The sequence below is a fragment of the Mauremys mutica genome, chromosome 3 (genome assembly GCF_020497125.1).
Source record: "Mauremys mutica isolate MM-2020 ecotype Southern chromosome 3, ASM2049712v1, whole genome shotgun sequence".
Taxonomy (NCBI): Eukaryota; Metazoa; Chordata; order Testudines; family Geoemydidae; genus Mauremys; species Mauremys mutica.
Genome location: NC_059074.1, coordinates 33,461,900 through 33,488,352, shown reverse-complemented (window position 1 = coordinate 33,488,352; position 26,453 = coordinate 33,461,900). Strand labels below are relative to the sequence as shown.

Here is a 26,453-nt window from a genome sequence, read left to right as displayed (position 1 = left end):
TGCTACACAAACAATATAATGCACAACAGCTGAAATAACAGAGGATTGTCTAGCCACAATTTCAGTTCATTTTAAAGGTTTTTAAAAACAGTGGATCAGAAGTTTCTTAAACTGTTTCAATGGAACAGGTAAGTTTCTTAAACCTGTTTCAGTGGAAAAGGTAGTTTACCCCAGCCATTTGTGGCTATAATCCCAGAAGTCATCCTTTCAATATTAAATCTTGTCTCTAAGCATTTTAAAATTGATTAAAGTAGTTTGAATGGAAGGCACATTGTCAGTCTTTTTCATGGTCCACACTATCATTCTTACTTCTCAGAGTGACCAAGAAATCAAACTAGCTCATAAAATAACCTGATACCAATCATTTCTTTCCGTCCCACCCTTAAGAATCACTTCTATATATTGTCACACACTGGGACAATTCACCTCCTGTCAACTTTTCTCTAGCCATTTAAGACATATATATACAACTATGGAGCCTCTGTTCATGCCTAAACTTGTTTGTAATATACAATTGACATATTATAGTTCTGTTCATATTATATCCAATCTTTTGGTGATGTGGTATCTTCTGAACAATAAGACTTGTTTTCAGAGCTTGCATTCTGTGCAAGCTACCATGGTTTTTGCTGAATTGGTCCCTTATCAAATATTTAAAGAACCAACAATTGAGTTACCAAAACAAATTTCTCCCACCAGCCCTCTCTCCCCCCCAAAAATGTGTAGTGGGATAATAAAATTCACAGCATAAACGCATGGTTTAATTTTCTGAATTAAACTGAAGGGAAATTATAAAAAATACATTGTAAAGAATTAAAGTAAAAGAATGCAGTTCAAAAAGTCTTACCATCATGAATCTCATAAGCCAGACTAGTGATCTTCTGTGTAATTATCATCATTGGGCTGTTACAAGGGAAAAAATAAAGATATTTTAAATAAGAATATCCATGTTTTAATTTCACATTTAAAATTGGGAATAGGTTAAACTAGCAATCCCCACTGGAAGAGGACAAAATGTCTAACCGCTGGAGCTTAGATCTTGGTCTTATGTTTACATAGTGAGTAGAAAATATTCCTTACATACAGCAGGTCAGTCCACCGAAGAGCCAAGATCTAGAACTGTCCAGGATTTAAATAGTTTGGTAAAGCAATGCATATATTTTGCTGAATTGGGTCCTAAATGTTTAAATAAATAAGAGAAAATTTCCAGAAATTTAACTAAAGAAAATATAAATTCATGGGGGGTGGGCGGGTTTATTTATTTTAAGATGGAAGAGTTAAGTGGCGAAGGGCACAGAAGACTATTTCTTTGTTATAAATTAGCAACAGCAGCAGTATGCATAGGACAATAGCAATCCCTGAAGTGAATATATGGCTATAACTCACTTAAGAAGCTCAGCTGAAATCAAAACCCAGGACAGCAAATCTCAAGAATTAATTTGGCCACATATTCACAACAAAAACATCTTTTTTAATAGTACGTAACTAACTTTGAAAAATTGAAGTAATTTATTTGGATGTAATAAAAAAGTAACAAGAGATGAAGCAGAGAACTATTTATGGATATCTTGGTACATTTAATTTTTCTGTATAAAGATTTTACTGTAAATACATAATATTGACTAGTTGTAAAGCTTTTTCTCCCATATTCGAAAGAAAATACAAGCAGCTGGAACTTTTAACTTAATAAACCACCTTTCATTTGTATGGGTATCTAATGTTTAGAAAATTATTACCAAAAGGCAGAAGTATGTATTAATATACATACTTCTCAGTTTACAACAGCTAGTTCTACACTTTCACAGATGATCACATTACTAAAGAAGTTTGCTATAGTTCACACTGATGTGATTTCTGAAGTCATATTGCAGGCATGTGACTTAAACTATGCTGTTCTTGACCTTACCCTTACTATTTTTGTTTTGTTTTTACTTTGGTTATTTATCCTTTTATTTATTCCAAGACAAAAAAAACTACATTGACATAGAATTAAGGTTGAAAGTACATATTGATAACTTAGGGTATGTCCATACTGCAGTTCAAGGTGTAACTGCAGCATTAGTACACATGCCCATACTAGCTTTATTCACATTAGCACAGCCAAAAATAGCAGTGTAGCAGCACAGGCTTCCGCAAACGCATCTTGGACTGCAGTGTAGACATACCGTTACAGGTTTAAAAGAGCAAGTTACAGAGATGTTGCAGCTGTCACTAAACCAAACATTACAAACCCAGGAAATTCAGAGTTAAAGCACTACTGGTGATTATTCCTTCTATTTATATACTTGAATTATTTGACTTTTAGCTGTTATATGCCCAGGAATGCCCTTTCAAAGAGTAGTAGGAATGTGAAGTTAACTGATGCTTAGGTCATGGTGACTTAAGACTTAGTATACAGTCGCAATCTTAGTAATAAAGTAACCTACTCAGCTTCTACATTATGCCCAGCTTGTAGTATTTTTTAAATCTCTGTTGTGTGTCCTGAACTGTAGTATTTTTCTTAGTGTATTCTGTTGGTATTAAATAGCTACTGAGCATTTCTAGTATGCTCATCACATGGTAGCTAGATGCCTACATGATTATGCCACCAATCCCCAACAACTAAGAGTCTGGAAGGTAAACCACATGTCAAATTAATGTTGCAATATATATGAGTATTTTCCTGCAACTGCCTGTTCCACTTTTTACAGAATTGTGCCTCTGTTTGAGGCAGCTTAGTCTGCAGTTTATTGGCCCTATCCATCACTGTGTAGCCCTGCCAGTAATTTTTGTGTTTTAGTAGGTCAAAGTGTTTACTGTGTATGAATTTTCTATTACTTTTTTTACAAGTCTGTGCAGCTAGAACAGGGTTGGAAATTCACACACACAGAGAGACACACACAAAAGGTAACAGTTTACAGAACAGGAATATGAGCAATTGGTTAAAGTCCCTGGCCTCCAAGTGACAAAATACAATAATTGAATAGGAACAGGAAAGCACCACCTGAGTTAAGTAAAAGCTGGAAGAAATAATTGGACTGGGCAATTCCCTTCTATTAATTATGTATTTTTAAAAGATACAGACTACAATACAATCTGGGCCTATGTCCAACTATAAGTGGAATTTCTACTTGTTTCAACCAAATATACTGGGCCTAAATTAATTTCTGATATAAATTCACTGATTTTTTCCAAATGTGGAATAAATATGGCCTATTCTGTTCTATCACATTTCACACTCTATTTGAGACTCTTATTAGTTGTACCAAGTAACATCAACATCTGCTTTGGAGACTAAATAATTGATGACCAGAAAAAAATTATGGGACTGCATCTAACCAATGGCTTAGGTATGTTTTTTGCCCGTACTTGAATCTCATTATTGCCAACCCCGAGCATTCATAACACAAGTCAGATCCCCCAAAGTTATACACCTGGCTTTAAAATAATAAGATCTGAAATATAATAAATTTTACATTTGCCTTAAAGTTTGTGAGCCTTTAGAATTCACATTTTAAAACTTTTCTCCACAGTCATGAGAGCTAGAAGCTTTCAGTCTTAAAAAAAGTAAACTAAGATTATCATATAATCACCTCTCACCAGGAGCTGGGACTTTACGGGGAAAAAACACCTATTATTGTGAGACTCTGCTTCTTTGGAAACTAACTCAACAGTTTCTATATGATATACTGGTCCCTTCTCTGCCTTAAATTGGATGACTCTAGCAGTAGCCCTCTGCAAAAGCTCCATAGATATATTACTAGATCCCATTCTTCATCATCTTTCTATTTCTACTTCCCCTCATAATGATTAACATTTAAATCAGTCTTCTACTAAGAATTCTTTCAGCCATGTCTTGCAAAATACAAGTCCCTCTCATTCTCATCTTCTGTGATACCCACAACCATTGATATGGCAGAAGATTCTATGCAAAACAGACACCAACAGGATATCACAGATCTGATAAGGAGGAAGAACGCTGTAACAATCTCAATCTTTCCTCCCAAGAAACAGTCTTTGTCTTTAAAAAAAACAGGAGTACTTGTGGCACCTTAAAGACTAACAAATTTATTTTAGCATGAGCTTTCGTGAGCTAAAGCTCACTTCTTCGGATGCATAGAATGGAACACACAGACAGGAGATATTTATACATACAGAGAACATGTAAAGTTATTTATTTATGTAAATATTTATACATACAGAGCTCACGAAAGCTCATGCTAAAATAAATTTGTTAGTCTTTAAGGTGCCACAAGTACTCCTGTTTTTTTTTGCGGATACAGACTAACACGGCTGCTACTCTGAAACCAGTCTTTGTCTTTGCCACTCTCAACGCTGAGACAGATCCTTTGCTTTAGCACCCCAAAAATCTTATTTCTTAGTCTGTAAAATTCACATGACAGAGCACCGAGGCACTCGCTGGTGAACAAGGGGTCTCAATTCAGCTTCCACAAATGCTCATGGACATTCTATAAATTGGTTGCTTAAGAAGAGGAGGATGCCTTTGAGAAGATCAGGTTCCACATCCAGAATAATTGGACTAGGGTGGAGCCCAACCTGCAAAGTTTTGTTTCCTGTCCTGCTTATGATAACTTCTTTTCATTTTTTGTTTTAGTACTATTTCTTGAAATAAAAGACGTGCTATCTACCTCTATGTTTTTCTGATGGAACATTCCACCGACTTACAAGTTCCCAGAAAACATATATTGAACTATATAAGTTTGTGACTCTGGTAAAACTCAGTAAAATGTTGAGTTTGAAATCAATGTGCTTCAAATTCCAACAGTTATCACAGTAAGATACAACATTTCAGATGCTACTGGAAGCTCTTGATAAGTTTTCACATTTTAATCAGAAGCTACTGGAAATAATTTACTGGAAATAATTCAAATTATTCCAAAAAATGCTTGTCGCTTTTCAGATTCCACTAGTATTCCCAAACCAGTACTGTATGGACTTGATCCAAAACCCATTGACTTCTATGGGAGGCTTTCATTGAGTTCAATGAGCTTTGGATGAGCACTTACATACCTGAAGGAAGTTATTTATATATGGTGGGCAAATGGCACTATTTGAACTGTTTAGTATAAATTCTATATTTCCTTACAGAATTTTTTAATATTAATACACTGTGTGCTCCCTTTTCTTTCTGACTTCAAGTCCAGAAGTCTGGGAAGAAAAACAGCATAATAAATAATATCAACTAGCTCTTATATAGTGCTTTTCAGCAGTAGATCTCAAAGCAATTAAAGGAGGCCAGTGTCATAATTCCAATTCTCAAAGGGGGAAACTGAGGCACACAGCAGGACAGTGGCTTGCTCAAGGTCACCCAAGAGGCTACCAACAGAATCAGGAGCAGAACCAACATCTCCTCAGTCCCAATCCAGGGCTCCACTAGGGAATATGGTCTTCAATGCTACTGACTTTTAAACTTTCACTTTTAAGTTAAATTAGTATGTAAATACTGTTGAATTAGTGCTTTTTAAATCTGTGCCTTGCAAAAACAGATTTGCTGTAAAACCACTTATTGGATTTTTTTGCTGCCCAAAATATTGCAGGTAGTGACAGAAACTTAGAATAACTCAAATTTCAGTTACTATCATCCAACAATTTACTATCAGAGTAAATACAGTATCACATCAGACAAGCTGTACTATATGTAGTCGTTGGGGTGTGGGGGAAATGGAGTATATAATTTTTTCTTACCCAGAAAAATCAGCAGAATATTGTCCATAATCAAAGATATAGACTCTAGTAATTTGGCACATAGTGAGGTATCCCAAAGCAAAAACAAAGCAATATCTGCAAAGGAAAAACAATTATATTTTATTTAGTTACTCCAAAAAGGCTATCAATCAATGAAAACATATTGCTCCAATGTTCCAAGTCACTTGCAGTTTGTGTTTGGACTAAAAACATTCACATTTTATCTATTATGGCAGAGCAGTTAGTTAAGTAGATTATTTTTTTCATACTTTTTGGCAAGTATTACACAATTTCAAGTTTTAATGCACCCAAATTCTATATATAGTCCCACAATACCACTAAAAAATTGCTATCCTAGGACAAACATTGGTTCATTTTCCATAAGGTGTGCAAAACATACCACAGAAAGCATCTATTGTGGCAATTTATTCATAGTGTGTGTACATTTATATGCATACATGCAACCATAATTCAAACTGCTGTTATAAAATCTGCAAGTGCTATAACAATGGAAAGAATCCAGTCAACAACATTTATCCTTTTCCTCTCCCTTAAAGTTTAACAACAAAAATTGATACACAAATATTCTGTTAACTCACATATAAAACTCCTCAGTGAGATTCCTTGATTCTACTACACTCAAAACCTGAGCACTGTACATCCACTGCAGCTGTTCTAGCCGGGATTAGAGCTGACAATTAACTTCTGTTTTAAACAAGCACTTTAGTGCATTTATTAAAAAAAGTGCATTTACGTCTCAAATTAGAATTGAGATATAAGAAACCATAGATGTATAACAAATACATTTTACATAAATGTTGACACACTGTATGCAGTGGCATTGGAACAACTTTTATAGTAGGGTTGGGGGGAGAGCTGCACAGTGATCTCCCACCTCTCTGCAGCATGGCCTGTGCTCCCCAATGCCATGCTGGAGTCTCTACATTTACCTGACAAATAAAATTTGCAGAATTTTAAAATATTGTGCTCAGAATTTTTATTTTTTTGGCGCAGAATTTTAAATTCAGGAGTACCACCAACATCTTACAATCTTAAACCTTAATCCTTCAAACACTTAAGAATATATTTCACTACCATTAGTCCCCTTGTTACAATAGAACTAATCACAGTAGTAAAGTTAAGCATGCACATAACAGTTTGCAAGATCAGGGCTGTAGGCCGTGACACAGGTTCTGGATAGACATAGGGGTCTGGTGATGAGGGGTCTGGTGTGCAGGAAGGGTGCTCCGGGCTGAGACCGAGGGATTCGGAGGGCAGGAGGGGGATCAGGACTGGGGCAGGGGGTTGGGGCATGGGAGGAGGTCAGGGGTGCAGGCTCTGGACGGCGTTTACCTCAAGCAGCTCCCGGAAGCAATGGCATATCCCCCCCCTCTCTGGCTCCTACGAGGAGGCACAGCCAGGTGGCTCTGCACACTGCCCCGTCCCCTTTCCAGCTCTTCCATGGAGGAGCGGCGCTGGCCAGGCAGCTCTGCACACTGACCCATCCGCAAGCGCTGCCCCTGCAGCTCCCATTGGCCGTGGTTCCACAGGGGCAGCGCTTGGGGCTAGGGCAGCATGCAAAGCCCCCTGGCTGTCCCTACGTGTAGGAGCTGGAGGGGGGACATGCCACTGCTTCCAGGAGCTGCGCAGAGCCACGGCACGCATGGAGCCAGGCAAGCCCCTGACCCTTCTCCCCGGCAGAAGCTTGAAGGCCAGATTAAAACGTCTGATGGGTTGGATGCAGCCCACAGGCCATAGTTTGCTCACCCCTGAACTAAGATAATAAATGGTATGAAGAGACCAATTAATTGACTTAAAACAAATAGTTAACAACATGACAGAAGTATTTAAACCATATAGAGATTTTTATAAAATTAAACACTATCTAGTATTTAAGGTTGGCTGCATATACCAAAATTTAAACATATGTCATGTAGTTAAGAGGAGCATATTGTAGCCATGATTTTAGTTTATCCATTTATTGTGTGATGTTATAATTAATCAATATGTTATGCCATATATATTCATTGGTTGTTAATTAGAGTTGATTTATAGGATTATAAAAGACTAAGATTGATCTATATTTAGAGGTATTATGTAGTAGATATAAGTAAGACAAGCTGAAACACAAGAAACTGTGGGCTGAGGCCTGCAAGACTTTAGCTTAGCTATTTTAGACCTTGGAGACAAGAAATGAGGATGTAAGTTAATGACCGAGAAATAACCTGAAAAATTATGGGAAAAGAAGTACCAACTGGTAATATCATGAAAATGTAGCTGGAAAAGTTAAATTTAAATTACAAAATGCTGCAACAACAAATCTTGTCTCTAACATGTGCCTCAACTGCGAGTTAAAGGTGGTATGTCAACGAGAACCTACACAGCCTATAGAATTCGGTGTCACTTGCATTTCTAAGGGACACAGACCAATAAGAAAGAGAGGGTTGACACTTCCATGTACATGAGCAGAATGTAGGTATAGACAGACTGAGAGCATAAAAAAGGTGCCCAGAGCAGGAAAATTGAGCTTCCTATGGGAAACTCCAGCAGGAACCACTCCCGTATTGATGATCAATCCATGAGAGAGCCAACAGACTCTAACACCATCTAGGACAGACCATCTAGGGGTCTCAAACTCAAATGACCATGAGGACCACATGAGGACTAGTGCATTGAACCGAGGGCCGCTTCACTGACACACCCCTCGCTGCCTCTGATCCCACCCCCACTCCACCCCTTCCATTAGGCCCCGCTCCTGCCTCATCTCTTTCCACTCCTTCCCTGCCCCAATCCAACCCCTTCCCCGAAGTCCCCACCCCAATGCTGCCCCCAGGGGGTACAGGTGGTATGCAGGGTGTGCAGGGGGCTCAGGGCAGGGCGTTGGTGGGTGGGGTGCAAGAGGGTGAGGGGTGCGGCAGGTGGCTCAGGGCAGGGAGTGCAGGAGGGGTGTGGGATGCGGCACGGGACTCAGGGCAGGGAGTTGGGGTGCAGGAGGGGTGTGGGATGTGGCAGGGGGCTCAGAGCACTGGGTTGGGGTGTAGGATGTGGCAGGGGGCTCAGGGCAGGGGTTGGGGTGCAGGAGGGGTGTGGGATGTGGCAGGGGGGGCCTAATGGAAGGGGTGGAGTAGGGGTGGGGCCAGAGGCAGCGAGGGGGGGTGTCAGTGAAGCGGCGGGGGTTAGGGTGTGGGATGTGGCAGGGGGTTCGGGGCAGGGGTTGGGGTGCAGGAGGGGTGTGCGATGTGGCAGGGGGTTTGGGGCAGGGGTTGGGGTGCAGGAGGGGTGTGGGATGTGGCAGGGGGCTCAGGGCAGGGAGTTGGGGTGCAGGGTGCGGGCTCCAGCCCAGCACCGCTTACCTAGAGCGGCTCTGGGGTGGCAGTGGTGCGCACTGGGGCCAGGGCAGGCTCCCTGCCTGCCTGCCCTGGCCCCGGTCCCGGCCCCACGCTGCTCCGTTCCAGGAAGCAGCTGGAACCGTGTCCCTGCAGCCCCTGGGGGAGGGGGAGAGGCTCAGGGTTCTGTGCGTGCGCTGCTCTTGCCGCTCCTCCAGGTACCTCCCATGAAGCTCCCATTGGCCGCGGTTCCCTGTTCCCGGCCAATGGGAGCTGCGGGGGGCAGTGCCTGGAAGGAGGTAATGCAGGAGCCCTCTGCCTCCTTCCCCCTCCCCCCCCAGCCCGAAGAGGCGTGCTGCCAGCTGCTTCAGACAGCGGCGCGAGGCTCACAACACCACAGGGGGCAATCCCGCGGGTAGGCAGAGGGGCCGGGGGGGAGGCCGCGTGGGGAGCTTGGCAGGCCGCATGTTTGAGACCCCTGATCTAGGAGGACGTGAATATGTCTGAAGGTACATTGTACTTATCTTTATTAATTGTATATGTTGTGACATTTATAACTTTGTTGATAACTTTAATAAAACTACTAAAAGATAAATGCTGTTGTAATTGTATGTGTTATTTGCCTATGGTTTCATGTGTTCCTATAGGCTCTAGATCTAGAACAGAGGTAACTTTGTTGAACTTGAGACTGTAGCTACCAGAGCAGAATCCACTGGAGTATAATTAACATTAAATAGAATAAAAGGCTACAATATGTAAAAATAAAATTATTTGGCACAGAGTAACACTTAATAGCATCAATAAGGGAAGACTTTTGCCTCTACTCTTTCCTGGATGCTCTAAGAGAAATCACCAAAAAAATTGAGAGTTCTTCTGTAGTTCATTACCACCTGTCCCTTCACTTCTCTCTCTTTAAAGTCAGTCCTGAAAACATAATTAATGAAGAAAAATTGTTAATTTCAAGGAGCTAAAGTAGCTAACTTTGTCTCCCACTTTCTAAATCACTGCTTGAACATCTTAGTTACTGTACAACCCTTAAATATGTAAAGGTTTGGAAATTCTTACTTTAAGTTTGTCAGGAAATATTACGATCTTATGGTTAGCTTGTAAGTTTTGTAATAAGCCAATTGTTGTAAGTGGGAAAGGATAGAGTAACATTTTCCCCCAGCAAAGAGGTAAAGGTTCTACCATCACATGCCCCCCTGTGCATGAAGACAAGCTTGCAAGTGTTCTTCAATGGAAGCCTTGTCTGTATGTAACAAAGTCACCACAACTATCCAAGATTATTCAACCTCCTGGTCAAAGACAGATGGAAATAAGAACTGCTACTCATCACATTACCTGAGCTGTCATGAATCTCACTAACAAAGCTGAGTGTAACCCTTCCTTCAGTAATTGATATAACCATAATATTACACACTCTAGATGCTACCCACCCAAATGAAGTCACTCAAGTCTCAAACATGCCAACCAAACCCTGGTAAGGCAAATAAATGACACCATCCAAATACAAGGAAGGAGACAAAAGAAATGGAATTTTAAATATTGATGTCACTTCAGCCCTGAGAGTATGTAAGCAACTGTCCAACACCACCTTTTCAGATCACACAGAAAGGAAAGATCTGAGAAACTGGTGTGAAATGTCATTCCAGCCAGTCAGGGTCCACAAATGGCTCAACAAAACCTCACAGTCAATGGTACAGAAGTCATCTCAGAGATTTGGGGAGGATGAGAATACACACTTGATCTCTTGGCAACACCAAGTCACTCATCAACCACCTGTGAAATTATTGCAGTCTCCATGTCTAGAACAGGAGCCTGATTAAAAGGGTCAAGTAAACTATAAGAGACCAGATGGCACTGCTTTGCCACAAATTAGCTTCTAAAGAGAAGGTTAGAATGTTAATTCCTAGACTGTCAATGTCTAGAAATAGATTCTAAAACAGATTCCTTCCTGGCACAATGACCTCAAAGAAGATACTAATCTCTATCGAAGCTGGTCTCAACATTCCTCACTCCTATCCCTCTTGCTTTCACCAGCCACAAGGGGCAGGGTTTCATCTCACAGCTCTCTTGTATTAGAGACAAGATGAATGAGATAATATCTTTTATTGGACCAACTTCTGTTGGTGAGAGAGACAAGCGATCACTCTATATCTGAATTATAGAAGATTAGGGTTGGAAGAGACCCCAGGAAGTCATCTAGTCCAACCCCATACTCAGAGCAGGACCAACCCCAACTAAATCATCCCATCCAGGGCTTTCTCATCCTCAAAGGAAACCTGCAGAACACTTTCAAAAGACGAGCCTGGGAACTTAAATTCATAATGCTGCTAGACACTAAAAATCATGGACTGAACAGAGACGCTGGATTTATCGCTTACTAACCCCTTTTTTTGGTCCTGTGACTGCAGAGGTATTAACGGGCCACTCTATCTTTAATATGTGCTAAGTACTTATGTTAAACAATCTGTTCCACCCTGGAGTTAGCTGTGATGCTTGGAGTACCTTTCCTAGACCTGAAGCAGAGCTGTGCGTAAGCACAAAAGCTTTTTTCTCTCACCAACAGAAGTTGGTCCAATAAAAAAATATTATCTTACCTCCCCCACCTTGTCTCACCAATATCCTGAGGCTGAAACGGCTACAACTACACTCCATACAGGTCTCTTGTATGAAATTCTTATTTTAAAGCAGATAACTACACATTCTACCATTTCCCAGTTTCATGCTAACAAAGCACAGTATTCTTAGTTTTGATGTACCAGAACAATCTGCTCAGGCAAGAAAAGTATTTTCAGATAACCACTGGACACATGCTAACCATCATAATCTGCGTGGTAACATTTCTTGTGCAAATATCTGTATTTATTTTAAAATTTAAAAAAATTAAATGACACCTATTGGTAATTAGACTGTAGGAGTATAGCAAAATAACGTCTAAATTTTGTAAAAAAATCATCTAAAACAAAACTTACCCTCATAAGTTAGTACTGATCTTGCCTCAATATTGCTTTTGTTACCTGAAAACTCAGTACAGTAACTCCTCACTTAACGTTGTAGTTATGTTCCTGAAAAATGCTACTATAAGCGAAATGATGTTAAACGAATCCAATTTCCCCATAAGAATTAATGTAAATGGTTAGGTTCCAGGGAAATTTATATTTACACAAAGTTTTTAACAAACAATTTAATACTGTACACAGCAATGATGATTGTGAAGCTTGGTTGAGCTTGGTGGAGTCAGAGGGTGGATATTTCCCAGGGAATGCCTTGGGAAATGATGAACTAGTATTCGTCTGAGCCCTCAAGGGTTAACACATTGTTGTTAATGTATCCTCACACTCTACAAGGCAGAACAAATGGAGGGAGGAGACAATAGACGCATGGCAATGGCTGCAAACATTCCCCGTGGAAACTGAAAGGTGATGATGAACCCACGCTATTCCATTGGAGTGCACCACTCCCTCAACTTTCCAAAGTGCCACGGGGTACATGTGTGTGTGTGTGTGTGTGTGAGAGAGAGAGAGAGAGACGCACATTGCCTCTTTACATATGCTGACCCCACTCTAAATACACTGTTTTTTCAAGTAGATCAGCAAGTTGAGACAGCAACTGCTGCCAGCAAGCTCCCTCCATCCCGAGTCCTGTCATATTCCGCACCCCCCGGCTCTGTGGAGATGGGGTACAGGCGTGGGGGGCAATAATGAGGAGTGGGGGGACACCCTGACATCAGCATCCCTCTTCCCCCAAACCTCCTGCAAGCAAGTCCCGGGAGCAGCTCCAAGGCAGAGGGCAGGAGCAGCACATGGCAGTGTGGGGGATACCTGAACTGCCTGGCAATTGATACACTGCTGGATGCCTGCCACACAGGGAACTTCAGGGAGCTGACAGAGGGGCTGCTGGCCTACCCTGGTTCCAGGCCCCCACCAGCTAGCTCCAACAGGCTGCTCTTCCTGCAAGCAGTGGACAAAGCAGGCAGCTGCCAAACAACGTTATAAGGGAGCACTGCGCAACTTTAAACGAGCATGTTCTCTAATTGATCAGCGAGGTAACAATGAAACAATGTTAACCGTGAGGACATTAAGTGAGGAGTTACTGTATGTACCTATTTTCCCCACTAAATTAGTCAGTAATTCTAAACTGTACATTAATAGGAAAATAGTTCAAAACACAGGCATCGGCTTCTAATTTTCCCTGGGTGTGCTCAACCCCTGCACCACCCCAGGCCCCACCTCTTTCTCCCGGGCCTCCACCCTGCTCTCCTCTTCCTGCCTCCGCTCCACCCCCGGTCCAACTCCCACTCCAACCCTTCCCCCAAGGCCCCACCCCACCCTACCTCCTCTCGCCCCTGCTCCGCCCCAACTCTTCCTTGCCTCTTTCCACCCCTTCTCCCGAGCATGCCCCTTCCCTGCTCCTCCCTCTCCCTCCCAACACTTCCTGCATGCCACTGAATAGCTATTTTTAGTCCCTGCTTTCAAATTCACATGGCTGGAGGGAAAATGTCCTTTGGTTGACATTTTTTCTTTGCAGTTCATGGTTGAATTTTGTCATAGTTTAATTAAACTTCATGTAGTTCAGCTCTGAAAAACTCTACTCTCCTATCAAAATTACTCCTTGCCTTAGGCGAGGAAAATATTGTAATCAGTTATGACAAAGGGTGGACAAGGGGACTTTGGGCTGAGGAAGGTAAATTTCTGGACAGATCTAAAGAGCTAATTTAGTTGTTGGAGTGTGTGAAAAACATTTCTGATACTGGCTTTTAAATTGTTAAAATAAAGCTGCTCTAAAATGGACTTGCATAAAGAATTCAAACAAACAATCAGAAAGTTGCATCATAGTATCTGATCACTGTACATGAGGAAGTGGCCCAAACTCTAGTGAGCTAGTTAAAACTGCACTGAGGGAAACATGGTGATAGTCTTGAACTGTCTGGTTAGGATGACCAGATAGCAAGTGTGAAAAATCAGGACAGGAGGTGGGGGGTAATAGGTGCCTATATAAGAAAAAGCCCCCAAAATTGGGACTGTCCCTATAAAATCAGGACATCTGGTCACCCTATTTCTGGTTAAAAGAAAATTAGCTCATTAATGAAGGATGTGATGTCACTTAATTGAGGCTTAATAGATCACTTTGAAGATGAAAAGTGCTGTATAAGTACCAAGCAGCATTATCTTTCTTAGTAAGTGCCGACTCCATGGGTGCTCCTAGCTGGTGCTTAGCACCCACCAACAGCCAAGCTCCCTTCCCTCCCCCTCCCCCCTGCTCCCTTGCACCTACGGCCCATGCCGATCAACTCTTTCCCCTCCCTCCCAGCACCTCCCCCAGCACCGGAACACCCAGTTGAAAAGGAACCCTCCCCAGCCTGGTGAAAATGAGCAAGTGAGTGAGGGTGGGGGACAGCGAGTGATGGAGGGAGGGGGGATGGAGTGAATGGGGCAGGGCCTCGAAGAAGGGGCAGGGCAAGGGTGTTCGGTTTTGTGCAATTAGAAAGTTGGCAACCCTATTTGGAATTAGAAATTATTTTCTCATCTATAACCACTAGGAATTTAATTATGTTTTCCATTTTAGAATTATAGCAGTAATTCACTCTAAATGTGGGCTACCAGAAGGTAAAGTCAATATTTATTTTACAGATAAACTTCAAGAAAAAACTGGCATGTGACTACTTATTCAACAATTCTACAAATTAAGTCTTTTATAATAAACAGTTAAGAGGCATATTCATTTAGAACACATCTGGGCAAACACATCTAGGATTATTTCACAATACTTTTTGTCAAGATAAAACCAGGTTATCTGTCAACTGAGTGTATCCACAAATATTAGTCAATCTAGTCCGGATGAAGTTCCAATCATAAAGCACAGTAAAGCAAAAATAAGATTGACATGTGCAACAGTATATTTAAATACAAGGTATATGAGCAGGGACATAAATGATTTAAGAAGTGTGATATATATTTTATTAATTCTTTGATAAGTTTGCTGATATTTTTGTACTAATCTCTTATATTAGGTTTTAGTGCTTTCCAAAGTTTATATTTCCCAAAGCATTGAACAGGTTATCAAGTAAATACACCATCCAAAGTTTTAAAATTGCATTATTACAAAATGTTTAAAAGCATAAACTTTGGACAATCTGTAATCCTCAGCAATACTCTACTACACATTAGTTGATGATCAAGGCAACTAATTTTACAGGGACTAGAAAAGAAACTAAGACTTCCTTTCTCACTGCTAACATACGTATTGCACTATGATATCATTGCTTGTTAATAATTCATTTGCCAAGTAGTTACATTGGTTGAAAAAATATCTTTGAGTTTTTGATCTACAGACCTTTCCACAAAAAAGCTCCAGTCTTTTCAAATGACATGATTTTTTTCTTTCATTGTTTCTGGCCACCTGAGCTATGCATATTTTTCCATTCAACTTTTCCTTTGTATTGCTAAAAAGGCATATGTCACACCTCATCAGACAGAATTACATTAACACTGGTAGCTCTTGTGCACCCTGGAGAATCACTGACGCAATGAAGAGCATACTTTAGGGTTAAAGGACACGTGGAAAATCCTTTAGCAAACAGAAAAAAATGAAGAACTGATATTTTTAATAACAAATATTTTCAGTGAAATACTAGCCCAACTGAAGTAAATAATTTTGCCATCGACTTTAATGGGACCAGAATTTCACTCACCCTTTGTTATCTGTAATTTTTCTTTCACGGATCAGACAGTTTTGAAATTTATTTTATAATGTAAGTTATATAAAATAAAGTCAAAATCAGAAAATGTTTTTTGATATTAACAAAACATAATGTTTCAATTGACCCCAAATGAAGGTCTTTCAAAAACTTCATTTTGCAGAAAGTTTCAAATTTTTTTCTTTTGTTTTTATTTGGAATAAAAAAAATTCAAAATCACAGAATTTCCAGCAAAATGAAAATTCCAGTTCCCACACAGTTCTAGATATATATAACCTTTTTTTATTTAGTATCCCTGTTTTATTAATTTTCCCTGTTCACATACCAGGCAGTGAAAAATCTATCTGTTTTAACATGGATGAAACACTGACCCCCGAGACAAAATATCCTGTCTGTTCAGAAGAAGGATTAGGGGAGGTGCTGCAATATTCTGAGACTTGGGCTTCTTGGTCAATATGGTGCCATAGAGGATAGGTGTGTTTCTTCTTTCCTCACCATCTGAAGAGCACCTGACAAAGTGAAACTGAGGAAGAGGCAAAAGGAAAAATATATAAGCACAATCCTCAACCATGGTTGGGAGAGGAAAAGCATCCCTGGATGCATCTTGATATTTTCCCTCCATGTGAAAAACACATGAATCTTGTTGCTAAGTTTTGATGCAAACAGATCCATCACCAGTTTACCCTATCTCTCATAATAAAGAATATTGACCTATACAGATTTTACTTCAACTGTTTTATGGCCTGTTAAGGGCTGCACTATAAGTGTGGAAATGTGCTCAATAGAGTGTGATTTCTAAATCAGACTGAAGTGTTGTGCATTAATTAGTCCATATAGACCCTGCTGATAGTGCTGTTTGAAACAGTATGAAGGAGGAGTCCTTGTGGCACTGTAGAGACTAACAAATTTATTTGAGCATAAGCTTTCATGGGCTATTACCCACTTCATCAGATGCATAGAGTGAAAAATACAGTAGGCGGGTATAAATATACAGCACATGAAAAGATGGGAGTTGCCTTACCAAGTGGTGGAGCGGAGGGGGTCAGTGCTAAAAAGGCCAATTCAGTTAGGGTGGATGTAGACCATTCCCAACAGTTGACAAGAAAGGGTGAGTATCAACAGAGGGGAAATTATATTTTGTAGTGACCCAGCCATCCCCAGTCTTTATTCAGGCCTATTTGATAGTGTCAAGTTTGCAAATTAATTCCAGTTCTGCAGTTTCTCGTTGAAGTCTGATTTTGAAGTTTTTTTTGTTGAAGAATGGCCACTTTTAAGTCTGTTATTGAGTCTTCAGGGAGATTGAAGTGCTCTCCTACAGGTTTTTGAATGTTACAATTTTTGATGCCTGATTTGTGTCCATTTATTCTTTTGCATTGAGACTGTCCGGTTTGGCCAATGTACATGGCAGAGGGACATTCCTGGCACATGATGGCATATATCACATTGGTAGATGTGCAGGTGAATGAGCCCCTGATGGTGTAAGTTAAAATACACTAAGGAAACTTTAATGGGTATCAGAAGTGTCTACATAGACCAATTAATGTGTAACACATTAGTGCGCTTTACCCCACCATGTAGACAAGCTCCCAAGTCTGTAAGCTGTTAATCTTGTCCTGATGGATAAAGATGCATCTCCACCCATGAACACAGAAAGAGTGGCTTCTTTTTTCAGTGGGGCAGATTTCAACCCAAATTTTTGTTCAAGTATGCCACAGCAGAGGTGTTGCCAGTCATAACAGAATATGCTTTGTTCTGTCCTGGAAAAGAGTTTCCCTTCAAACATAACATACTGCTGCACATCACATTTGGGAAATGGATGCTGTTTTTCCTGGATCACTTCAACATTCAAATGGATACACCATCCTTCCAGCTAGCACCAAAAAGTCAAGACCTTTTGCTTAATTTTACTATAGTATCATCTTTGGATAATGTGTGTTTGAGTAACCATCACTGGAGGAGTCCAATGATTGATTCAGGGACCCAACATTTAAAGGGGAGGGGCAAGAGCAGATTTGGTGGAAGGGACAATAAATTTCTTTAGTCCACCCTCATAATGGGGAGAAAAATAAACACAAACCACATCCTTTTTAGTAGAGGCAACCTGGCCTTTTGCTCCCCCATCCCAAGAGAGATGCTGCAATGCACTTCCATTCCAGAAAAGCCTCTCCATAAAGCCATTTGAATATAGTTCCTTTTTACTGACAAACAAGTGGGTTGTGTCTAGGAATCCCCTCCACCTCTTAGGCCATGTCTACACTATAAACGTATGTAAACATAGCGGGGCACTTCCGCCAATGGGAACCAAATTTAAAGTGAAGGCACATGCACAACTAGGTTGACGTAAGCTGCCTTGTGTCAATCTAACTTTATAGCCTAGACTAAGGCCTTACTCTGCTTCTTTCCCCTCTCTCACTTCCTTTCCCTGTGTCTCGCAGTCCCCTGCCCCTTCCTATGCACAGTAGTAATACAATAAGTAGTAATAAAGACATGGTCCCTGCCCAGAAGACCTTACATTGAGAAAAGCCTAGTGACATAAAAATGGTAGGGAAGAGTGATACAATCAAAACATACACAAGTTTCATACATATGTTCTTTTGCTTTATAAAAATATATATGTAAATTATGAACAACTTGTGGGATTCCTGCTCTTCCACCACTCTTCATGTATTGCTCACCTTCTTTGATTGTACATTCTTCAGGGCAAGGACCACATCTATATCTATGGACAGCACCTAGCAAAATGGGGCTCCAAACCCAGTTGGGGCACCTGGGCTCTACCAACATATAAACATTGCAACTAACTAACTTACTTTTCTTGTAGCCACCCCTAACCCCTACATATTTTGTGTAATGGCAGGACAACTGTATAATAGTTTGCCTGAAAAATAGTGGGCATAGTTCTACAGAATTTGTACTTGAAAGTGGATTTCACATCTGTGTTAAGATCCCCTTCTTCTGTTATATAAAGGCAACAGCACAAATCTTAATTTCTCTTTATGTATATTGAGTTATTCTACTTCAAAAGGCAGCCTCTACCACAGTGTAATGTGAAATTGCTTTGATTTTTTTAGAAAATGTGGCTGAATAGCCTCAGCATAATTTGCTTATGTCAGTACCCCTGATGCTCCACTTCAGTGCCCAAAATACTGCTGCCTCTTCTACTGCGTGTGCCAATGCACGTTTATTAGAAAACAAATTCTTGTCTCCAAGAGTAGAACTGAATATGTAGTAATATGCATACACATGAACTGTGTTAATTCTATTTATCATAACTAAATATCATGGTTCAGATTATTAATAAAAGATATTTGAAAAATGTTTTGAGTACTTTATGTCACATATTTGTCTTCACCGTACCTAAAGGAGAAAACACCCTATGTGCTCAAGACAATCAATGAGGCCAATAATTTGTCATTACTCACCCTAAACTGTAATGACAGTCTTCAAGCATGAATCAATACATATTCCAATAAATATTTATAATTTTGACTAATTTTTGTTTTCATGCCATGAGTCAACTAACACCAACCAATGCTGGCTGCACTTCTGGGAGACACCTTTAAAAATGCCATGAATCCTACCACGGATACAATATTGAGATGCAGTAACTGTAGCCACTGAAGCAGGGAACAAGAATTCTGGAGAGTGAAGTGAATCAGCAGCAGAGTCAAGAAAAGAACCTATGATCTCAGGCAAATCACAACCCTCTTTGTGCTTCAATTGATCAGTCTCTGAATTGAAGAAAATATTAATTTTCATAGGCAGCGGGTGAAGCTTCCCCTTGGGGAGGCTAGCGCCTGCCCCACCTCTTACGAATGAGGCCCCACCTCTTCTGGTAGAGGCTCCACCCCAGCACTCTGCTCTCAGTCCCTCATCGTGGCCCCAGCCAGGGTGGAGGAGGGTGGCTGAGAGCTGGGGTGGAGGGGTGGGCTGAGAGATCAGTCTTGGTCAGCCTTGGCAGGGACTGTGGCAAAGCTCTCGGCCCTGGCTGGAGCTCCAAGCCTGGAGCGCCTCCCCCCCATTCTGCCTCTTCCACCTGCAGCCCTGACCATGGCCCCACCACCCCATTCTGTCCCTCCCCCTGCAGCACTGCCCCCATTCCACCCACAGCCCTGCCCTGCCCCTTCCCCATGACCCCTCCGTATTCCACTCCCATTCCGCCTCTCCCCCCCTTCATTCCTTCCCTCCTGCCCCACACTGTGGCCCCGAACCCGGAAAAGTTCTGTGCCCCAAACTCCTTTAGCCCTGAGGCCGTAGCGGGGGGAGATTTGGGGGCCCCAAATCCACCACTGCCCCTACCCCCAGGAGCAAGAGGTTTGGGGAGGCTTAGCCTCCCCCAGCCTCCATTACACATCGCCTATGTTCATCTTTGTAAGTCATGTGGACAGGGCCGGCTCCAGACCCCAGCGCGGCAAGCACGCGCGTGGGGCGGCATTTGCTGGCAGGGGCAGCAGGCTGGGCCGGTGGACCTGCCGCAGTCATGCCTGCGGGAGGTCCACCGGAGCTCCGGGACGACCGGACCTCCCGCAGGCATGACTGCGGACGGTTCGCTGGTCCCGCGGCTCGGCTGGACCTCCCGCAGGCATGACTGCGGACGGTTCGCTGGTCCTGCGGCTCAGCTGGACCTCCCGCAGGCATGACTGCGGAAGCTCCACTGGAGCCGCTGGACCAGCCAACCGTCCGCAGCTGCCGGAGGTCCAACCGAGCTGCACGACCAGCGGACCCTCCGCAGTCATGCCCGCGGGAAGTCCGCTGCTCCCGGGGCTCCGGGGCGTCTCCCGCGCATGACTGCTTGGGGCGGCCGAATATGTAGAGCCGCCCCTGCATGTGGAAATCAGAGGTGTACTATCATGTGCACAGTATTTTATGGTAATTATAATTCCTACTGATTAACTTCCCAACATTCTAGGATCTCTTTGGTTTTCTCAGAAAAGTTGTTTGAACTGACAAATTATAAAAGAGCCAACTTTTTAGAGCAAAATATACCAAAAACCAACATTGGATGTCCCAAATACAAGAAGTGAGCTGTATAAGGCTTTTTCCAAGGCTCAGAACAGCAACAGAAAGAGCTTATTAATTAGAATGTTACTATGTGTAAATATAACCCTTATCTCTGAGATCACTTGAAATATAGATAACAAACAGCCATGCCTATATTAGCATAAAATTTGATCTTAGAATTTTTAAAAAATAATAATTACAGTATTTTAGTACTTCAGCAGTACTTAAATCACCCTACACACACACACACACACACACAAAATCCCTTATTCATTTTACAATGTGTAGCATTTCTGAGGCATTAGTCTCTGTTGACTTCAGAGATTGCCTTTGAATGGCAGATTCAACTGTTCCAACGGGAGGTGAAGTGTCATAATGGAGAACCTGAACCTGCCATTTTGTAATTCACAAAAATGTGCTCCTATACTATATTTCACTCACACATATTTCTATCTACAGTATCTGTCTACGTACTTACGCGGCACCACCAGCACCGTAACAGCCAAGTGCTTTACTCTCCCTTTTCTTTAGTCACATGACATTTGATTGGCACACACGGAAAACTGTAGTAGTCAAATAGTTACATTCTCCATTGCAAACTAGCGGAGGGTTGAGGAACACTGCACAGCTGGAGAGCAAGTCAGATAAATTAGCCCTCTCCTTTTGGGAGCTCAGTATATTGGTCAATGAAAAACAAAAACAGAAAATACTTATTCTGCAGGAATTAAAAAACTTAGTACAAAATACATTATATACACCTACCTTACCTACAAAGATGACACCATGCTTGCATAAAGATAGCATTTAAAAAAAGAAGTATCAAAGCTCTATCACCCCTACTGACTTGGCAAATCTGATCTAAAACTGGTATGGGGCACAATATCAAAAAGGTGTATGAGTAAAGAGTAACAAAATTAATTTTTAAACATAATTTTGGCCCAACTTGCCATAATAACTTATACAAATATAGTGGAATAAATTATTTAATAGCAAAACTCCACCAAAATCAAGCGTTAACATTAGGGTGACCAGACAGCAAATGCGAAAAATCGGGACGGGGTGAGGGGGTAATAGGAGCCTATATAAGAAAAAGACCCAAAAATCGGGACTGTCCCTATAAAATTGGGACATCTGGTCACCCTGGTTAACATTAAAAAGCCAAACTCTTTTTAGAAAGTACCATCCTGTAGCACTAAAGTCAAAGCGAGCTGATACTTTTCCTTCACCTGCTCCTCACTGTGCTCTGGACACACACCCACGTTCACACCCAGACACATTCCACTTATCACAGCTGTTGCCTTTTTCTGACTCAGTCTGGGAGTCTCTCTCCTGCTGCTTGGATAGGAATCCCAGCTGACTCCACTCCTGAATTCTAGTACTACCCACACCCTTCCCTCTACATAGATACACAGCAGCCCTTTTGGGACAGAGGGAGAGTGCTGCTGCAATGTTAGGAGTGAGGGGGAAGGTTTACCAAAAGCCAAGGATGAAGTCAGCTTGAATTCAACTTCAGGCAACAGGAGAGACATTTTTTGCATGTGTGGAGGAGGGCAGCAGCTGTGAAATGTGTGGAATTTGACTTGCTGAGGTTGAGTGGGTTTGTGGCCAGAAAAGTGCATTGAGGGAAGTGAAAAGATTAAAAGACATCCCACATATTGCGAAATGGAAGTTGCAAGATGGAAGGTCAGAGCTACTCACAGTAACAGAAAGTCTGAAACATCCGCATGCACCACTTAGCTCCTCTGTTATTTATGAATGTTAACAGATGTATTCTTTTAATACATACCTATCTGTACAACTTGTGTTAATACAGTTGCGTTTTCCTTTAAACTGCATATTTGCAGAGACAAAATATTCTCTATTCTAGGGAGTTGTCTGCATCAGTGCCGTAAGGAGGGCAAGGCGAGTGAGACACTTGCGTCGGGCGCAGAAGGTGAGGGGTGCAGAAAGTCTCTCCTTCTGCAGCAATTTGGAGGCAAGTCCTTCCCTCGGAGATGGACTGAGGGACCCACCGCCGAATTGCCGCTGGTTGTCGGCAAGGGAGAGGGGCGACACGTCCGGCTTTTCGGCGGAAATTTGGCATCAGGTCCCTCAGTCCCTCTCCGAGGGAAGGACCTGCCACCGAATTGCTGCCGAAGAGCCGGATGTGCTGCCCCAATCCCTTGCCTTGGGCGCAAAAATCCCTAGTTACAGCTGTGGTCTGCATCATAGGAATATCAATCTATGCTGGGCAAGTATGGAGCCACACTTAGTCATAGGAAGTGAGCTGTCTCAGCCTCTTAGCCAGGAGATTCCAATGAGACAGAAGAAAACCGTAAGTGACTCCATCCTGCAAGCTGGTCTTAAATGACACTACCAGAACAATTTCATTTGAGGACCCCCCTTCCTATATCGTAACTTTTTTTTTTCTGAGACAAGAAAAAGCATCAATTGGCTAAGAGTCCAGGTTTGAAAGATTCCACACGGGGACTGGTGTGGATCAGAGTAGAATAACTCGATGGTGAACCTCTGACAAAACAGTTGTTTGTGGTCAGTAGGAGCCCTACTAATTTTCAGAGGAAGAATAAGAAAAGTCTGTGGAGGCACAAGTAGGCAGGGCCAACCGTTCCCCCTCCCCCATATATAGTTGAGAAACAAAATAAAGAAAGAACACAAACATTTTTCATTCCTATATTTAATGTAACAAGCCCTTATCAATTTGCCCATCAAGACTAATATGACAATCAGAATCATGTGGCTTACAGGGTTCGTTTATACTGCAAAAACCCCACCAACAACGAGTCTCAGAGCCCACGTCTACAAACTCAGAGTCACGCTACGGCACTAAAAATAGCCATGTAGCTATACCCGCTTAGTCCAGAGCTTGGGCTTTGTAATACCCTTTCCCCATCCCAAGCTTCAAAGACCAAGCTCCAGCCTGAGCGAGAACATCTGCATGGCTATTTTTAGTGCTGTAGTGCTATACTGCAAGCCCTGTGAGCCTCCCACGGCAGCGCTTTGAAGTGCAAGTTGCTCCTGGTAATCCACCTCCATGAGGGGATTAGCTCCCAGCGCTGGGAGCATGGCTCCCAGCGCTCGAAGCCTGTTTACACTAGCGCTTTAGAGCGTTCAGACTTGCTGCGCTCAGGGGGATGATTTTCCAACCCTCTGAGCCAGCAAGTTAGAGTGCTATAAAATGTAAGTGTAGACAAGCCCATCTGTATACATGAGCTCTGCAGCTTGTTTTGTGGGGTGGGGTGGTTTGCAGTGTAGACACACCCATAATCACACAAGCATCACGCATTAAACCGAAGTACGCACTTAATGATCCAAAGCAACATTTAACTTCTTTAGAAATTCATTAGTAAGCATATATATTCACTGCAGAGTTAACTCGGGTTTTTACTCAGGTGTTGCCCCTAATCTCTCTCCCCTTAACTAGCTGGCTCATCTGCGGCTGTAGGGTAAAACCCAGTGCTTCCTTCACATAGGCTGGTAAACAGCCCACTTTGCAGTGAGAATGTAGACTAAATCACTGAGTGCTGATGGTCCTCCAATACTTTTCTCATAGTTTCCCTGTGTATCCACAAGGACATACAAGTTCTTCCACAATTCACTGGGAAAGAATTGCAGGACAAACAATGGGATATGCTCCCAGGAGTCATAACAACAAACGTGGGTGTATGCAGCACCAGTGAGCATTTAAAGTGTCTGTATGTGGCACGGGGAGCAACAGAGATGAGGTGGGGTGGAAAGAGAAGCAGCACCACAGTGATGGGCCCCAGGAACTCACTGCACCACCAGAGAGACTTTCCCAACCTCACTGACTGTCACTTCACTCCCCAATTCCCAAGAGAGTCTCCCAACCCCACTGTCACTTCACCTTGGCTCCAAAGGTACCCCAACACCACTGTCACTTCATCTCCAGCCTGAAGGACCCCCAGTCCCACTGAGTATCACCATCCCCTCGGTCCCATATCCTCAGAGAGACACCTCTAATCCTAGAAATCCTGAGCTCCAGAGAAACTCCCACTCAACCCTACTGAATCTCAGTACACCCCAACCCCCTATTCCTAGAGAAACCCCAACCATACTGAACTTCACCAAACTCCCAAACACTCCCATCCTCCAAACTCACAGGATGTATTTTCTTTTAATAATGTGTAAGAGGCCTGTTGCTTCATTTAACAATAATAAATAAGTACAAATAGCTTAATGAGCTAAAAATTGAATGTGATTATGTAATATATGTATAAAACATTATGAATGATCTTTATTAAGTGCATAAAGTTTTACTTTGTCTGGGGATATAATCCCCCACCCCGCTTTTTTTTTCAGACCACTAAGCACTGCTGGTGAGGTCACAGGAACTTGGGTAAGGTTTTGCAGAGTGGCTTCTCACAACCACATGCCACATCCAAGTCAACTCTGTAGTGAAGCCACACCCCATAACCACAACACTGTCCCTTTACACTGAAGCAGCAACTGAAACAATTCACCAAACATAATGCCTACTATCAGAAAATCTTAAGTAGATGTTGTGATGGGTTGTCCCCTCAGGGTGCCACCTGATACACTGGGGTACCACTGAACCCACCTATTCCACCAGCTTGGGTTCCCTTACACTTTCCTGCTGAGCCAGGCCCTTATGGAAGAGGTTGCCTTTCCATATATGAAGAAAATAAGTTTCAATTCTACAAACTAAAGCTCCTCTGACATTCCCTCCACACTTTTACTTTTCCCTCTCTCCTACTATCATCCACTCCTGTTATCCACGTTCATTATTGTCCCACATGGATTCTCTTTTCACACCTCATCCTGTCAATATGCATACACCAACCCCACCACCCCCGCCATTTAATTTCAAACTTGCTTGTAACTCTCCAAGTCTCTTTACTTTCTTCTCCCCCACCCATTTCCTATAACTGTCCTATCACAAACTCCTCCTCCCACCTCCATTTTATTCTCCCCTAAATCAAATCAATTAAATTCCTCCACATCAAGAAACTGAGTTGACTCCCATCCCATCAAGTTCCCATTCATTAAATTAATTCACATATTTACTCAGTGTGTGGAATGCTCTCTTTGCAATCATAATTATTTTAAAATTAATGTTTATATTCTACTTATTAACCTCATCAATCACATGACCAACCTAGTGGTGAGCTAAACAGTCTGCAATGATTTAGGACCAACTATGCCACTAATTGTGGATGCCTGGTGGAAATTTATCTTTACTCCTGTGATCAAATCAACCCTTAAGCTTCTCTGTTAAAAAGATTTGCACTCCTGAGTCTTTCTATAAAGCATGTTTTCCAATCCTTTCCAATCAATTATATATTTCAGACATAAGAGAAATATTTAGCACGTGGAATCAATATTCACTACCTAATGGCTATGCACAACTTCCTGTATGACTTAACACACCTATACTGTTCTCTGCTTCTGAAGACAAAGATACAACAAATAGGGTAAAAAGAGTGGTGAGTGGATGGAGAAGAGAGAATGAACAAGATCCAACTTGGGGAAGACAAACAGGAGAGGAGAGAACAAGTTAAACACCCAAGATACCACTTTCAAGGTTACAAGAGGCAGTTTAGAAGACAGCTCCACCCAAAGCCAAGACTGAAGATAACAGGGCACTAAACTTTGCCACTCTCCGTGACAGGAATTTAGCTGTAACAATCCTAAACTTTTCAACTCTGTTTATTGTAGTATTTGTAGAAGCACCGCACACAACCTACAAGGAAGCTATGCTATAT

At 41.9% G+C, this 26,453-nt stretch overlaps 1 protein-coding gene across 3 annotated transcripts in view; it reads right to left on the bottom strand.

Annotated features, from left to right (window-relative positions):
- The window catches only part of MBOAT2 (membrane bound O-acyltransferase domain containing 2), a 195,476-nt gene that overhangs the window by 70,484 nt on the left and 98,539 nt on the right, over nt 1-26,453 (bottom strand). For 2 of the 3 annotated variants that reach the window (XM_045010158.1, XM_045010160.1), the window contains 2 exons: nt 5,686-5,781; nt 848-903 (listed from right to left, as the gene is read on the bottom strand). In XM_045010158.1, coding sequence (XP_044866093.1) covers nt 848-903; nt 5,686-5,781 — 152 coding nt within the window. Of the gene's footprint in view, nt 1-847; nt 904-5,685; nt 5,782-9,864; nt 9,883-26,453 lie in introns of those variants that run through there. The other variant, XM_045010159.1, reaches the window with a different exon arrangement.